The sequence below is a fragment of the Carassius carassius genome, chromosome 7, assembly GCF_963082965.1.
Source record: "Carassius carassius chromosome 7, fCarCar2.1, whole genome shotgun sequence".
Classification (NCBI taxonomy): Eukaryota; Metazoa; Chordata; class Actinopteri; order Cypriniformes; family Cyprinidae; genus Carassius; species Carassius carassius.
This window is the reverse complement of record NC_081761.1, coordinates 5,898,235-5,915,585: the sequence shown is the minus strand read 5'-3', so window position 1 is coordinate 5,915,585 and position 17,351 is coordinate 5,898,235. Positions and strand designations below refer to the sequence as shown.

The window sequence follows — 17,351 nt, the reverse complement described above, 5'->3', positions numbered from 1 at the left end:
ATAATCCACTGTATGCAGTAAGCTTTCATTCAAAACCAAGAAAATGACAATTGGTATTTTTCTCAGTTCCTTGAGTGTGTTCTCACGCATATAAGGCACGTTTGTTTTGTCAACTGATACAGATATGTAGAACAGCACCACACCCTGATGAATAAGCCACAACAATCCTCATGAGATCTATCATGCTGTAAACTCCTCACACACCTCTGTTCTGTATTAGGAAGCTGGATTAGTGTGTGTATAGGTTTGACAACTTTTGAAGTCCAAAATGTCCTCACTATTCAAAAATGCTCTTACTAATATAATGAAACCTGCTGACTGACTAGTCCTTACTAGTTTATGAGGCTTGCTGTATAAATTAGCCTAATAATGTTTCTATTTAAATCTAGTTATATATAGGGCTAGAGTTCTGTTAACAGTAGATGATAGAAAATATCACTAAACCCAATTTAAAAACAATGGAAGTCTATGAGATGTCCTCACTAATATCATGAAAAATTGTGTGTTCCATACCTTCTGTCCTTTGGCTGGGTGTAGTTACTTTTTGTAGAGTTATTTCTCTCTCGGAGCTGTTATGTAGAGTCCACCAGGTAAGATTATGTGTCTGAAACAAAATCAAGCACAAGCCACTTGAGACATGATATACTGTATATACTGTATATACTACGGGGTTTTATTACATTTAGTAAATCAATTAAATTTCAAACAAATCTCAAAGGAAGGGATTGATTAAGAATTCTAAGAGTATAGTGTAGTGAGTGTTATAAATACTGTTGAGACTATTGGCTATCTTCAAAATGGCATACTACTATACTACTTTTATTTTTACTTTCTGCGGTATATAATGCAAAGGTTTTTTTTTCTCCTGTATATTTAATTCTGTAGCCTGTAATACAATGCACTTGACTGAACCTTCCATTTCCAGTCAAATAAATTAAATTAAAGCAAAAGTAATATCAGCAATGATTTAAACTCTTTTCTTTTTCAGACTGTCAAGATTTGAGACAATTTTAAACAAACCTGTAGCTAAATAAACCAGTACACTGCAGAATTAAAATGCTTGCAATGAGGTAACGTGGCAACAATGTAGCATATTGCACTACTGTTTGCATAATGCAAAACTGTTTCACATACTGCCTCAAGTACAGTACTATTTAAAAGTCTAATGGCAGTAAGGTTTTACTGAAAGAAATAAACACTATATTTAGCAAGGATGAATTAAAGGGTTAGATCACCCAAAAATGAAAATTAGCCTGTTTTACTCACCCTTGAGGCATCCTAGGTGAATATGACTTTCTTCTTTTATACGAATGTAATCAGAGTTACATTAAAAAGCATGGATTCACCTTAATTCATGCCCAGGAGCCATGTGAGGCATGTTTTATTATGGATGTGCGCACTTTATTTGATGTCTTTTGGACTGTTCAACAGAAACACATGCATACTGTCATGATAATGCTTGGAAGAGCCATGACAATTTTTAATATAATAATTATGATAATAATAATTTAAATGTTAATATAATTAGCCAATAACTCCGAATGGATTCGTCTGAAAGAAGAAATCATACTGTATACACCTAGGATGCCTCGAGTGTGAGTAAAACAGACTTATTAAAACTCATTTTTTGAGTGAACTAACCCTTTAAATTACTTAAAAGAGACAGTAAAAACCTTTTTTAAGATGTTACAAAAGATTTCTATTTCAAATAAATGCTGCTCTTTTAAACATTCTATTCACAAAAGAATCAAGTTTCCACAAAAATATTAGGCAACTGTTTTCACCTTTATTATAAGAAATGCTTCTTGAGCATTTTAGTATGATTTCGGAAGGATCATGTGACACTGAAGACTGGAGCAATGATGCTAAAAATTGATTTTAAAGTTATTTTTAAATGTTACAATATTTCATAACATTACAGTCTTCAGTGTACTTTAGGTAAAAAAAAATGCAGCACTGGTTAAGGGACTTCTTACATAAACAAATCCTTACAAAATTTACAGAGTCTTACAAAATCAGACAAGGTGCTACAATAATTATAATTTTTTTTATATATTTGTTAAATATTTAAATCTATGAATGCATTACCTGGTATAAAGGCTATTACCTGTTCGTCGGTGGGTGGAGGGGTCAGTAGACTGATCACCACCACAACAATAGCAGTCAGGGCACAGAGTATTATAGCAAAGTGCAGATAGTGTACACTCCTCAAGACAGAGGGAGCAGGGTCAAAAACACCACATCGAGGGAGGGGAAATGCAAACTCTAGAACCATCCGCGTTAATCCCACCGCTAGACCCACCATCAGGCCCCAGAATGCTCCCTGCGCACACAATACCAAACAAAGACACATGAGGAAAACTCTTCAGGAAAACTCTTAGCATTTACATTTATGAATTTGGCAGGCACATTTATCCAAAACATGCATTGCATTTAAGATACACATTTGATCAGTTTCTTGGGAATTGAACCCATGCCCTAGGCATTGCAAGAGTCTACTGATATAGCTACAGGAAGACTTTGCATTCTGTGGTGCTCTACATACCAACAGTGGTGTTCCTTTTATTCTGTGTGTTATATGAGCATGGGGACTGTTAAACTAATTATTTTTTTAATATTTCAGCTTTCCTGAGAGGAGGCACTGAATGAACTCTCAGCTAAGATTCCTTATGTGGCAGGCTCTTATTTGCTTACTTAAGGGTGGAGTGAGGTGTGAAAGTCCCTTGACAAACAGCAATCGTTACTTGTTACAGCAAATTCCAGTGAAGCATGTCATATTTCAGAGATATTTTTTCAAGTGTTTTGCCAAAAATGTGTTGCGTGTAAAGACAGTAGATATGAACTATTATGTAAGTTAAACTGATTTTATCCTCGACTCGTACATTTTGTGTCACTGACTCACACGGATGCACTTACACAAATACGTTCACTGTAACGATTTATTTCTTACCCTATGAATGTCACCATGGTAAGTTTAAGTTTCTTTAAATCAATGTTAAAATTCTCTACTTATTGGCTCTTTTTTCCAGAGCAATTATACTTCTTATCTGAGATCTCACACACTAAAATGGGTATTTCCTTTTTGCTATGGGGGACAGAGGATAACTTTGCATGAAATGACCCCTCAGGGTAAAAACGAACAGGAATTTTGAAATTCCACCCTCCCAGTTTTAAAGCTCTTAAATGTTTAGCTCGACAGGTTTTCATTCTTTTGTTAAACTGCCTGGCTAACAGCTAATCATACGATATGAGCAGAAACGGTCCCTCTAATGCAGTCAATGAAAAAAACTGCAGTTTTGTTCTTTGCTTAAAGTAAAACATCCAAGATAATCAGCCTGGTACACCACGATCTTTCTGAAACATTCATCCTAAGCATATTTTTCAAAACACATTGGGTTTGGGGGATTTCACAGAATTTAATGAATCACATGTCCTTTTTTTTCTTATCAGCACTCTCACACAATGTTCCTCCTGTTCTAAGAATATATCTCATTTATTCCCGGAAAATATCTCAAACAGATTGATCTATCTATCTAGATATGTATCTAGTTTACATATTATTTTCACTATAACATTATTACTAATAAACAGGATAGAAGACCACTGTCACACTCATTTGGAAAGATTTTACTGAATGAAAAAATAAATGCAGCTTATACACGGGTTTGACTTATCAATGTGTTTTTCCATTTTAAAAACACAATATATAATGACTCAATAAAATGGCTTATATTAAGGTGTGACCTAATTTCTTTGAAAAACTATCAATCTTCTCAATAACTTCCAAGTGAAAGTTACGATCTCATTTGCTGTCATTCAGACATTCTCACTCTTTGTGTGTTTTAACAGACAAATACACACACCCTCACTAATGTGCTACATTAAAATAGACAGACATCCCTTCTTCACGAGAGAGAAGTGGTTTCTTTGAATGCATGCGAGTATTTAATTTTGGTATGTCAATATGTATATAGTCTAAGTGAGACCTCAGACACTGTTTAATGTTTATGTGTGTTCCTTACCGCCTCATTGGTTCTTTTCCAGAAAACAGCCATTACAAAAATGGCAGTAACAGGAGGGGCTAGATAGCTGGTTACTGACTGGATGTAAACATACAGCTGCCCGCTATTAGCATTCTGAAGAATCGGGATCCAAACCACGCTAATCACCACCAAAATAACAGTAACAATCCTGGGAAAAGAAAATGGACATACATTGTACGATCATCTTCAGTTTCAACCACAGTTCTTAATTTGGAAAATGAAAGTCATTATGTTAATGACTTTAAAGTTAAGTTCTACTACAAAATCTAACTCTCATTGGACCCTTTTAGTAATATTTGCTGATTCATTTATATGAATCACTATTATTCGGCTATTAGTCTTCTTCCATTTTCTAGTTCTATAAATACATATTTTGTGGTTTTATTTCCACTTAAATAGATCTCAACACAATGACAGGGCATTAACATGAGCTAATATAAAGCAAATGAGTAATCTACCCCTCAATGTCTCATACTGCATTTTTGAGGCTATGAAGCATTTCTACATTCTTTCATGTAATTGCTTTTGAATAAAAACCACCAGGATGTTGGATCTAAGTAACCTTTATCATTACACAATGATTAATGATTTTAAATAGGCGACACAATTCCATGCATGAAATGCAAACAAACACAGTCATAAACACCTGCCAACTAGCAGCAGCTCCTTCTCGCTAGCACCTCTTCGATACTTCTTCCAGATATCCATGGTGAAGAGGGTGCTACTGCTGTTAAAGATGGAGGTCAGTGATGACATTAAAGCGGCCATCATTACAGCTATCATTAACCCCCTGAGGCCTGGAACACATATGTACAATTGCATGATTTATGCTAAAAAGACCATGACATGGACTGTGCATTTGGTAAAGTACATGCTAACAATTAAAAGATATACAACATTTGAAAAAACAAAAAGTGATTCTGATTACCGCTGGGCATGAGCTCGATGACCAGTTTTGGAAAAGCAATGTTGGAACAGCCCACCTCTGCACCACATACCTTTACACACTCTTCAGGGTCCACACAAGCCACAGTGTCTGGGAAAAAAAGATGCAATCATGTAATTTCTGTACATATATATATATATATATATATATAAACACACACACACACACACACACACACACAGGGATACAGTGTCTTGCAAGAGTATTTTTACCCCTTCATTTTGTTCATGTCTTGTTGCTGCCTTGTGTTAAACTGCTTTAAATTACTTTTTCCCACATCAGTCTACACTCCATACACCATATTGACAAAGCAAAAACAGAATTCTCAAAACTTTGTAAATGTATCAAAAATAAAAAACTGAAATAAGCACATTGCATTAGTATCCATACCCTTAACTAAATACTGTATATAGCTGAAGCACCTTTACAGTCTCAAGACTGTTTTTTTTTTTTTTTGATGCGACAAGCTTTGGTCATCAGTATTTGGCAATAATCTGCCATTCTTCTCCTCGAATCTTTACATCTCAAGCTCTGTCATGTTGGACGGGGGCAGATGCACATTTTCAGGTTTCTACAAAAATGTGATTGGGATCAATTCCAGGCTCTGGCTGGGCCACTAAAGGACATTCACATAGTTGTCTATAAGCCACTCTTGCTGTGTGCTTAAGGTCATTGTCCTGTTAGAAGGTAAACCTTACCTTATGTTATTTTTAATTTTTTTGCTTTACCATTATGGTGTTTGGAGTGTAGATTGATGTGGGAAAAAAAAAGATTTAAAGCTATTTAACACAAGGCAACAAATGTGAAAAAAAAATTATATCCAGATTCCAAAAAAGTTGGGATTCCAGTAACTTGTGAGTAAAAAAGTAATGGAATAATTTACAAAACTCAAAAACTTATATTTTATTCACAATAAAATATAGATAACATATCAAATGTTGAAAGTGAGACATTTTGAAAGGTCATGCCAAATATTGGCTCATTTTGGAGCTACACATTCCAAAAAATATAGTAGAACAATATCAGAAAAGGAGTTTCTCAGAGAAAAATTGCAAAGAGTTTGAAGTTATCATCCTCTACAGTGCATAATATCATCCAAAGATTCAGACAATCTGGAACAATCTCGTAAGGGTCAAGGCCGGAAAACCATACTGGATGCCCGTGATCTTTGGGCCCTTAGACAGCACTGCATCACATACAGGAATGCTACTGTAATGGAAATCACAACATGGGCTCAAAAATACTTCCAGAAAACATTGTCGGTGAACACAATCCACCTTGCCATTCGCCGTTGCCGGCTAAAACTCTATAGGTCAAAAAAGAAGCCATATCTAAACATGATTCAGAAGTGCAGGCGTTTTCTCTGGGCCAAGGCTCATTTAAAATGGACTGTGGCAAAGTGGAAAACTGTTCTGTGGTCAGACGAAACAAAATTTGAAGTTCTTTTAGGAAAACTGGGAAGCCATGTTATCCGGACTAAAGAGGACAAGGACAACCCAAGTTGTTATCAGCTCTCAGTTCAGAAGCCTGCATCTCTGATGGTATGGGGTTGCATGAGTGCATGTGGCATGGGCAGCTTACACATCTGGAAAGGTACCATCAATGCTGAAAGGTATATCCAAGTTCTAGAACAACATATGCTCCCATCCAGACGTTTCAGGGAAGACCTTGCATTTTCCAACATGACAATGCCAGACCACATACTGCATCAATTATAACATCATGGCTGCGTAGAAGAAGGATCTGGGTACTGAAATGGCCAGCCAGTCCAGATCTTTCACCCATAGAAAACATTTGGTGCATCATAAAGAGGAAGATGAGACAAAGAAGACCTAAGACAGTTGAGAAACTAGAAGCCTGTATTAGACAAGAATGGAACAACATTGCTATTCCTAAATTTGAGCAACTTGTCTCCTCAGTCCCCAGACATTTGCAGACTGTTATAAAAAGAATAGAGGATGCCAAAGAGTGGTAAACATGGCCTTGTACCAATTTTTATTTAGATGTGTTGATGCCATGAAATTTTAAATCAACTTATTTTCCCTTAAAATGATAGATTTTCTCAGTTTAAACATTTGATATGTCATCTTTGTTGTATTCTGAATAAAATATTGAAATTTAAAAATTCTACATCATTGCATTTGGTTTTTATTCACAATTTGTACAGTGTCCCAACTGTTTTGGAATCAGGTTTTGTATATATGAATATGTATGCATGTATGTGTGTATATATATATATATATATATATATATATATATATATATATATATGTATATATATATATATATATATATATATATATATATATATATATTCTGTATACACACACACACACAGTGGAGGCCAAAAATTATTAGAACACTGGTATTTTCACCAGCTATAAAATGGTTTTAAGTCAGTTATTTCTATTTTCTGGTGTCAATATTATCAGATTACATTTCCAAACATTCATTTTGCCATTAATTGTAATAATCCAATGAGAATTTTGTTTGCACAAGGAGTCTGACAGCAGCCAGTGCTCATACAGATATATGATTCCATCATCATCATCAGTCTGTCTGGAATGACATGAAGAAACAGAACAAACTGAGACAGACTAAATCCAGAAGAACTGTCTCCAAGATGCTTCAAGAAAGCCTGTTTATTTATCTGCATGTTATTATCATTAACCATAAGAAAACCATGGACATGCAAATTTACTTTACAAATATTGAAATATTATCTTCAAATCTCAGGTAAATACTTCAAGTTAAAGTGGTTCAGCTGCCAAAATCATTTGAGAATCCCTGGCCTTATTAATAAGTATAATAATAACATTAAAAAATGATAATAAATAATCAGTCAAACAGAAGCTGTAGTTAACTATCTGAATAGCAGGATATAAAACCATTGCTAGATGAAAAACATGCACATTAATGCAAATGGATTAATAATTAAGTTATTGTGGCAGCTTCCATTTGAGACAACTAGCACCAGGAGTAAATTTAAGTGTCTGCCACTTTTACAAAGTCAGGGGGAGGAAATAGGAAGTGTTTCTTTCACTTTCTTTGGTTTGCTGCAACTTTTTTCTTCCCGGATACCCCGCCCAAACCCACGTAACTGTTGAATCAGCCGTGTGCCCGCCGCGTCACCGGCGCTCATGCAGTCAACCAGACATCCAGCCTCTTCCTCTTTCCAGCTCACCAGAAGTAGGGCAAAGTAACACAAAACCCCACAGGACTTTACTGGACAACAAACTCAGGACATTTTTTCTATCGGGAGACGAAAGAAAGCTTTGTTTAACTTGCAACACTCTGGTGAACAATCCGGAAGCTTGTTTTTCTTGTCGGCGTCGGAGGTTGCAGGGTTCATGCGTTTGTGGAAGACCCTAAACTCGGATCCAGTCTATTTGGCTGCAGGCTATTGCGCGTGTATGTGTGTGTGTGTGTGTGTTTGCCCCTCCCGGTCAGGTGACTGAGGTGTGTCTAATTACTAGAGCCTGTGGAGATGCTTTGTTCTATTCTACCTGTTGGTTAACTGAAAGATGATCTCTAGCTCAGCGGTCAACTTCTGTCCTTTTCCGAAGTAGGACTCTGCTCGGGGAAACATGATCAAATAACATATGAGGCATCTTTTATAACTTTAAGATATAATATCGCCTTAATTTGTATGACAAAAAAAAACCCCCGTTTTAATTCGGTTTGTGTGTGGAAACGCTATGGCTCTCTCACAGGTTCAGTGTCTTGATAACAATCATGTGAACTGGCGTCTGAATGAAACCAAACCAGAGTTTTTTTACAGCGAGGATCAGCGGGTCGCGCTTGAAGCGCTTATTACGAAAGGACGCGACGCGTTTGACGCCTATGTGAAAGAGCACGAACTTCGTCCTTTCCTGTCGGAACCCGAGCTCGAGCGGTTCCGTAGGAACATAGAAGATTATAAACCCGGTTCTGAGCATCAAAAACCAGATGGTACGACAGAGGGAGAGGACGGTGCGATTTCACTGCAGTATTGGCCGGACCGCTCTGATACCTCCATACCGATTCTGGACCTCGGATGGCCAGACTGCAATTCTTACCGCGGAGTGACGCGTGTCAATGTGTACACGCAACCGCCAGTGGACGGACAGACGACGCATATAAAAGAGGTTGTGAGAAAGGCCATCGCGCAAGCACAGAAGGTGGGTAAACTAGAGAAACTTGAAAAGCACGATTGAATGGTCAGTCAGCCACAGAAACGCTGTTGAGATTTGGTTTCAGAATTGTGTAATGTGAAACTATACAAAATTGATACATGATGACAGCGTTCACTTATTTCGACAGTGTGTAGTCCAAAAATTTCACTGAAAATGCTGAAGCAGCAGTCGGTTTCTATGGTTACATCAGATGAAAGCGATTTCTGTTCGCAGATCCTGACAGACTTGTTGTCTACAAAACCCTTGTGTCTTGTGGTTACAAAACCCATACATATCTATGTCTGAAACGTTCTTGGAAAACATTTCTGAAACAAAATGAACAATTAACTAATTCCTTGATGTTTCATCATAATAGCTTTTTTCAGAACAGCTTATAAGTAGCCTACAATGAACAATAATACAGTTTAATTGTGGATTTTTTTTGGTCAAAATAATCTAAAAAATAATCATGTTTTGGGTCTTTAATATTTGTTAGTCTTTAATATGCTAAATACTCATCTTACATCATCTTACATTACATAAAGTTATAATTTCCATTTATGGATAGAAATAATCAATGGCAACATCAGTGGGGTGTTATGGCTCTAAGCAAAAGAGCTGCTATGCTTATGCATGTCAACACTCACTATTCAATAAAACTCTTCTCCTGATTAATTTTTAAAATGATAACCTGGAATTGTTAGGAATGAATTGAGTTCAGCAGAAAATAAATTAAACATGTTAAATGTCCAAATATCCATCACGTTTGACAATCTACTGGTTTCCAGCCAACTTATTTGTCTTGTTAAAACTTGCTTGAAGCCAGCAGTTCGGCCCGTGACACATACCGGCAGAAATTCCCTTCCGCCCCCTCTCTCTTTAAGACACACACACTCGAATACTCAATCAAAGAGATTCCTTTATCTAAAGACATTTTACACAATAAGAGCTTATAACGAAATATGGTTATTAATAGGTGTAGTACAACAGATTAAGGGAGTGTAGGAGATGTTTTGTGTCATCATGTTGTCTTCTTAATAAAGAGAACATAATCCATGCTTACAATAGAATATTACAATGGAGTATGACCTTTTTGTGTATAATCATTTGTACACTGAGAAATAATACAAAACCATTTGTGTTTTTGCAGATGATTGCTGTGGTAATGGATGTTTTCACAGACGTCGACATTTTCAAGGATCTAATAGAGGCTGGATTTAAAAAGAAAGTAGCTATATACATTATTATAGATAATGCATCTATACAGAACTTCCTGTTTATGTGTGAGAGAGCCAACATGCACAGTGGACACCTCAATGTGAGTAGAAGGCACATGTATTAATGTCTGTTTTGTAGACTTTTCTTAAAATAAGAAAATATGTTGGTTGTGTTTGTTAGTGTATGAATAACAATTTGTGTTTGTAGCATCTTCGGGTGCGATGCATTGGTGGTGCCGAATTCTTTTCACGCTCCGCTCAGAAGGTGCGTGGCTCATTGAGTCAGAAATTCATGTTTGTGGATGGAGACCGTGCTGTGTCCGGATCATACAGGTTTGTTTTGTGCACTTAAATGTGTATATGAACACATACATGAAACTGTGTTTTTTAAATGCAAGCCAGTCACACTAGACTGTAAGGAAGCATGTTAGTAAACTGTGTGCAAATTGCAAGTTCAATTCGGTATGGGTAAGAGAATCACAAGAACCATAAACCAAATGTGAAACAGGAACAGTCTTAACTAAACTAGAAACGTCACTGATCTCTCCAAAACATCTGATAGAGAACATGGGAAAACATTCAAAATACAATGGCAAATTAAAAGATAATTTACAGGGGTGTAACATGGTAACAAAAATAATCCAATTGCATTTTACATTTAATCATTTAGCAGACGCCTTTATCCAAAGCAACTTACAAATTAGAACAATAGAAGCAATCAGACCAATGAGTGAACAACAACAGAACACAAGCGCCATGACAAGTCTCTTAATCTAGCATAGTACATATAGCTAGTTTTTTTTTACGAAATGCTGAATAAAAAAATACTAAAAGAGTACTAGAAGCTGAATAAAAAAAGACTAGTCAAGCAATAATCAAATCACAAGACCGACCGAATAAACCAAGCGTATGGCATGAAATGCCAGAATACCAAAAGAAAAGGGAAGTGTGAACATAAAAAACAAGAACAAAAAATCTGGATGAGTGAGCTATTGTCACACAACTGAAAAACATGCCTTTACCTCAACAGTGGTGGTAACACACTAGGGGTTAGGCAATGTCTGTCCTGGAGTGCCGATGTCCTGCAGAGTTTAGCTCCAACCCTAATCAAACACACCTGAACAAGCTAATTAAGGTCTTCAGGATTACTATGGCTAAAGGTAGGATAGGTTTTTCAGGGTTGGAGCTAAACTCTGCAGGACATTGGCACTCCAGGACCGACGTTGCCTACCCCTGCTTTAAAATATTTTGATTTGCTAGTTTAAATGTCAATTTATGTGATTGTGCCGTACGTGTTATTTGTTTATTCTCTTTTCTGACATGTAGCATCTTTATGTTTCAGTTTTACATGGACAGCTTCTCGTTTGGACCGCAACATCATTACAGTCCTGACGGGACAGGCTGTTGAAACTTTTGACAGGCAGTTCCGCGAACTATACCTGAACTCTCGTGGAGTCAATCTAGCCAAGATCCCATTGGCGGACCCTCCAGAGCCTGACCCTGTCCCGATCGCTGTTCCGCCCCCTGTTCCTGTATCTGTTGCAAGAAAACTTATTAGCCCCAAATATGCGTTACTTAATTTAGATTCAGCAAGCAAAGCCTCTTCAGACAAGGCTAGTGCCAAGAACAGTACCTCCAAAAATCCTATGGTCCAGATTACCAAGCCTCAACGGGAGATGATAGAAGAACCGCAAAAGCACCCAGGACTTGTAGGTCTGCCAAAGGCAGATCTCATTCTCTACTTGCCCACTTGGCCTGAGCCAGACCCAGCCAGTGATGTTATTGGGTTTATCAATATCCGTGATACAAGCAAGCCAACACAGGTGCATTTAATGCGCTCGCAAATGTTCGAAACATCTCAAGCAATACGTTTTAAAGACCCTTTCACTGCCCCACCTGAGGAACCGTTACCAGATAAAGCAAGTCCTCGTCCTAAAACAACACAAATTTCTAAAACATTTACTGTAGATGCAAATGTTCAACCAAACACCCAAACTCAGCCGGAGATTAACTCTAGCAATGTTAATAAAGATACACTAGCCAATACATCCTATTCGCCAAGCTCTCCGATCCAGAAAGAAGAACCCAAACCCAACCCTCCTCCACAAGTGCAGCAGTCCAACCCTGAATCAACAGAGGTCAAACAGACTTTAGAAATGCCTGTGCCCAAGCCACGCACCCTTCAGTTGGTGGTTAATAGGCCGGAGGGCTCTGGAGATGCAGAGGTCACTTTAATCAGAAGGGGCGAAAACCAGACAAAGGATGCAAACATGGACATTCGCGACAATGATGCCGACAGCACCGCTGTCACCTGTGCACATTCATTAAAGGATAAAGATGAGAATTCTACAACATCAGATGAATTCTATGAATGTAGTGACTCTGACAGCAGTGACAAACTCCCTAACGGAAGGTTAACGGGTTCCGGTCGTGTTGGAGACCACAGCCTTGATGCGCTTAACGTGATGGCCCGTTTCTCTCAATCCATGCTGGACTTGCGAACAGATGATGTCGAACAAACCACTGCTGAGAAAAATCTACTGAACATTCAGAACAGACATAAAACAAAGGTAGGTTGGACTTTGATTTACAGTAGTGTTACTGAATGTGAAAGTGCTTTTTTCAGATTTGGCTCTTCACTCTACCAGTCTATAAACCTGGGAGTGTTTCAAGTAGATGAAAAGAAGCCAGGCGTGTGTGTTACAGAAAGCACAAGGGCGTGCCGGTGTGTGTTCCCGCACCCTGTTGACATTTCCAGCACGCCTGAACCTGTATAAGTGCTAAAACACATGCATGGGGTAATGGATGGGAGAAGGGGAAATGTAAATGAAGCTGCAATTAGATTGAACTCGCCTACATTTTTATCATCTAAAATATAGTTTTTAATTATTTTTTTTTCTTTTCATTTATTTAAACAGAAAATCGTTTAATATTAGTTAATTATTGCTTATCAGTGAAACAGAGTTGGACAGAATTTTAATACTGGATATTTAACATCCCTACTTTTATTGCATAGCTCTTACAGTCCCACTTTATATTAGGTGGTCTAAACTACTAAATACTTGCATCAAAAAATAAGTACATGTACTTATTGTATTCATATTGTATTGCAAAACATTTAAGGTTAGTTAAAGGTTTGGTGGTATGGGTGGGGTTAAAGATGGGTGTAAGTGATGGATCAACAGTGTAATTAAAGTAATAATTACAGATGTACCGTATTTTCCGGACTATAAGTCACACTTTTTTTCATAGTTTGGCCGGTCTTGCGACTTATAGTCAGGTGCGACTTTTTTATCAAAATTAATTTGACATGAACCAAGAGAAAACATTACCGTCTACAGCCGCCAGAGGGCGCTCTATGCAGCTCAGTGCTTCTGTAGCCTACTACTGAGAACATAGAGCGCCCTCTCGTGGCTGTAGACGGTAATGTTTTCTCTTGGTTCTTGGTTCTAAATGAATGCGACTTATAGTCCAGTGCGACTTATGTTTTTTTTCCTCATCATGACGTATTTTTGGACTGATGCGACTGACTGACTGATACTCAGGTGCGACTTAAAGTCCGAAACATACGGTAATTACATGCAGGTATTTAAAAAATATAAGTACAATGTAATAGCATGTTTGAACGCGATAAATGTATTATATTTAATGATTAATTTAAATGGAAGTACTAGGAATGTTCATTTTAACCATTAACCGACCGTTAAGAATTTTGACTGACCAATACAATTAATACAACAAGTCATTTATTTATATATTTTCAGGAATTTATCAAAATATTTCAAATGGATTGCTGTGTGGTTAAAATAGGCCTACGCTACATGTATAAAAACAATAAAAAGTTTTTAGAGAGAGAAAAAAACAAGTCACGTTTTATTTCATTCAGAAATGGGTCTAATGGCTTTGCTAATTTTTTTTTTTTACAAACATTATAATAAACACTGTAAACAAAGCTAGGCTATTTTAGTTCCCCTCACTCTTCAACAAAGCCTTTCAATTAACAATATTTTGAAAAGGCTAAAATGAACTGAAACCAACGTGTGGTCTCTCATTTGACACAAAATCAAATGTTTCTATATTTGCGATGTATTTGAATGCCAAATTATTATTTATTATGTACTTTACTCACGTTCCAATATCCACATAAAACAAAATGTTTGCATAACATCACGGCGGTACGGTGAAACACTTAACGGGCCAGATTCTTCTACATTTAAATATGTCAAATCGGAATTGTAATGGGTTTAATCGGAATTGTAAAAGGTTTGTGTACATTCACAATAAAAACAATCTTTATGCTTTTGTAATATAAGCCTAAAGAAAAATAAGATGTCGCTTTCTGCTGTTTCCTTTTGCGCATCACAAAAATGAACCCAAAAATCTGCATACTAGGGTACTTGTTGCACAGTTTTTCATTCATTTTCTTAATTTATTAAGTAAAAATATATTTCTAGTATAGGCCTATTTATTAGTTATTAATAACTGGTTAATGAGCAGCGGTTGTCGGTTAGGAAAAATAATCGAAATGAACATCCCTAGTACATAAGGCCACCTAATATAAAGTGGAACCATTCTTACAAATCTTTTCCTATAATGCCATTGTTTAGTCTTGTCTCATACTATTTCTATTATATCTATTGTTTGAATAAAATGCTTCAGTTAAGTAAGATGTGCAGTATTCACATTTATTTGGTTATCAAACTACCCTGCTTAAGGTTTATCTGTTTTTTGTGTATTTGCTTATGAAGAATAGTGTAGTGCAACAGTCCAGCTTGATTAGGTCTGGTAATCCACTTTGGAACAGCAACAAGCCAGCTACCATTTACCAAAAACCAGCTTGACCACTTTAAGCTGGTTTGACCCCATTTTCTATTGGTATAGGCTTTTAAAAGGTGACAAAGCTTGCACAAAAGACATAGCAATGAATTTTTGCAGCATTAGCAGATACAGTAGCAGGAGTGTGAGTGTAGTACCTGGGTAGAGTGCCCTGCTGATCATGCCAGGTAGGATGATGAAGATCATGGGAAGCATCTTGAGATAGCTGGCAAAGATTGACGCCCCTTTGGCGTGACTCAGACTCCTGGCTGATAGAGACCTCTGCACAATTACCTGCCGAGATACAGATCAACCAACATTACTTTTTGTTTTCTGAGTTCATATTAAAAAAATCATCAGAACAGTTTATAATTTGTTGAAACATTTGAAATCACGCCTGAAGTTTTTTATTTTATTTTTTATCCTGTTTCTTTCTCACATACATATTCCTCCCTTTCACCTTTACCAGATGGTTTCCAGTTCTCCCGTTCGAGAGACTTGTGGCCGGGCCAAAGTGGTGATTGCTAAACCTGGAGTTTTCCATAGACCTCCTAAAAGCAGCGGCCATGTGATCGGGGGCCACAGGTACTGGCAGGAGAAAGCATATGCTGACCTCCCCTCAAATGGATCAGGCAAGCAAAATCTAAACCGCTCCGGCCGGTCCCCTAGAAGACAAAGCCTCACCTATACGATAGAAGGACTGAGAAATGGCAAAACACACGCTCAGCGGCTCACGCACTCTCAGTCACTCTCTCCTGCTCATCGGGCTTCTCAAACAAAGTCTCCGTCTCCTCGTAGACGGGTTGAGACCCGTATGCCATTAGGAATATCTTTATCTAAACTTGCCAGCTACAAACACCTCAGGGTGAAGGTTCCAGTGAACACATCTGGTTTTGCTTTGGGGGATAAATTGTTGACACAGAGACACAATGAAATTTAACTGATTTATGGTGGCTTTCCTCCAGAAAACAAACAACTTTGTATTGAGTACAAAGGCACAAATGTGCAATTATGTGGCCACCAGTCTCCACTTCAACTGGAGTTCAGCTGTATCTTTAAACTGGACCGTGGCAAGCAAAACTTGTTACAAGCAGCCTTACTCTTTATTGACGTGCCTTTATTGTGTAATCTGGACTAGTGCAAAAATTTGGTGGTGGATTTGTGACCATGGTGATGACGGTTTCTCATCCCCCCCTGTTGTTGATAAATTATTTTCTCAGCTTGTGGGAAAAGGATGTTGAAAAGGTTAAGGTACAGTACAAACTGATAGAGAGTTAATGTCAAAGTCTGCATTTGTCCATGGTTTTACCTGAGGAGATCAGACTGTCTCAAGGCCTGTTCACACCAAGATGAATGTTTGTTGTGGTTGAACATTTTCAATCTTTAAATCGCTTCAGACTGATACAAACATTTGCATGATGTCAGTGCAACAGATTCTTTGTTTATGGAGAGGCGTTCTAATCTCTTTTCCTGTGCATAGCGGAAAAAAGACTGCTCAGCCAATAATATTAATGCTTTTATCACATGCACAAAGCTGCTGCTGTTATATATAATTAGTACTTTGTGATACTCTCAAACTGAATATTTTGAATGGAAAAAAGCTGGGTATTTTAGTTTTTCCATAACCACGACCTACTGACAGAGAAACTAATTATTTGAGAAAGTCAGACCAGATTTTGTGCCGATCATTGTTGGTGTGAACCGGCCTTTAGAGCTAGCCTTTGAGTTGGAGTCGAGACCAAACACTCCAAGATCCAGACCAAGACACCTAAGACCTGGACTTTAACTCCGACCAAGACCTGGCTATTTAAACAAACTGAAACTTACTCAGAAAAACACTGAATTTATTGCAGCACTGAGCCACTTTGTGCAGTGTTGAATTAACTGTGGTCATGACTGAGACCCTTAGCCACGACCTAGACCAAGTTTTGAGCCCCCAACTGGAAGAAAAGTAATAAGACCCAGACCAATCCCACATGTATTGGGTCTGGAGAAGACTCCAACTCAGACAGTATTTACAGGAATTGAATTATGTATTTTTTTGGTAATGTTTTGTTTAATACCTGCTAAGGAGGTTTGGAAATATGTGTTTTTTTATGTGATGTCCACTGTACTTTATAGAAGGAAAGTGTTACAATTTCAGTTATTGCAAAAATAATCTAATCTTTTATCATTT

At 37.3% G+C, this 17,351-nt stretch overlaps 2 protein-coding genes across 3 annotated transcripts in view; one reads left to right on the top strand and one right to left on the bottom strand.

Moving 5' to 3' along the window:
* The window catches only part of slc5a10 (solute carrier family 5 member 10), a 33,481-nt gene that overhangs the window by 1,101 nt on the left and 15,029 nt on the right, over nucleotides 1-17,351 (bottom strand). For both annotated transcript variants that reach the window (XM_059553598.1, XM_059553597.1), the window contains exons 9-14: nucleotides 15,334-15,469; nucleotides 4,972-5,079; nucleotides 4,690-4,840; nucleotides 4,023-4,191; nucleotides 2,108-2,323; nucleotides 514-604 (exon numbers count right to left, since the gene is read on the bottom strand). In XM_059553598.1, the coding sequence (XP_059409581.1) occupies nucleotides 514-604; nucleotides 2,108-2,323; nucleotides 4,023-4,191; nucleotides 4,690-4,840; nucleotides 4,972-5,079; nucleotides 15,334-15,469 (871 nt within the window). The remainder of the gene's footprint in view (nucleotides 1-513; nucleotides 605-2,107; nucleotides 2,324-4,022; nucleotides 4,192-4,689; nucleotides 4,841-4,971; nucleotides 5,080-15,333; nucleotides 15,470-17,351) is intronic.
* Nucleotides 8,113-16,697, top strand: fam83gb (family with sequence similarity 83 member Gb). The gene is made up of 5 exons (XM_059553596.1): nucleotides 8,113-9,149; nucleotides 10,294-10,461; nucleotides 10,569-10,693; nucleotides 11,703-12,930; nucleotides 15,645-16,697. The coding sequence occupies exons 1-5, from the start codon at nucleotides 8,688-8,690 to the stop codon at nucleotides 16,113-16,115; spliced, it is 2,454 nt and encodes an 817-aa protein (XP_059409579.1). The 5' UTR covers nucleotides 8,113-8,687; the 3' UTR covers nucleotides 16,116-16,697.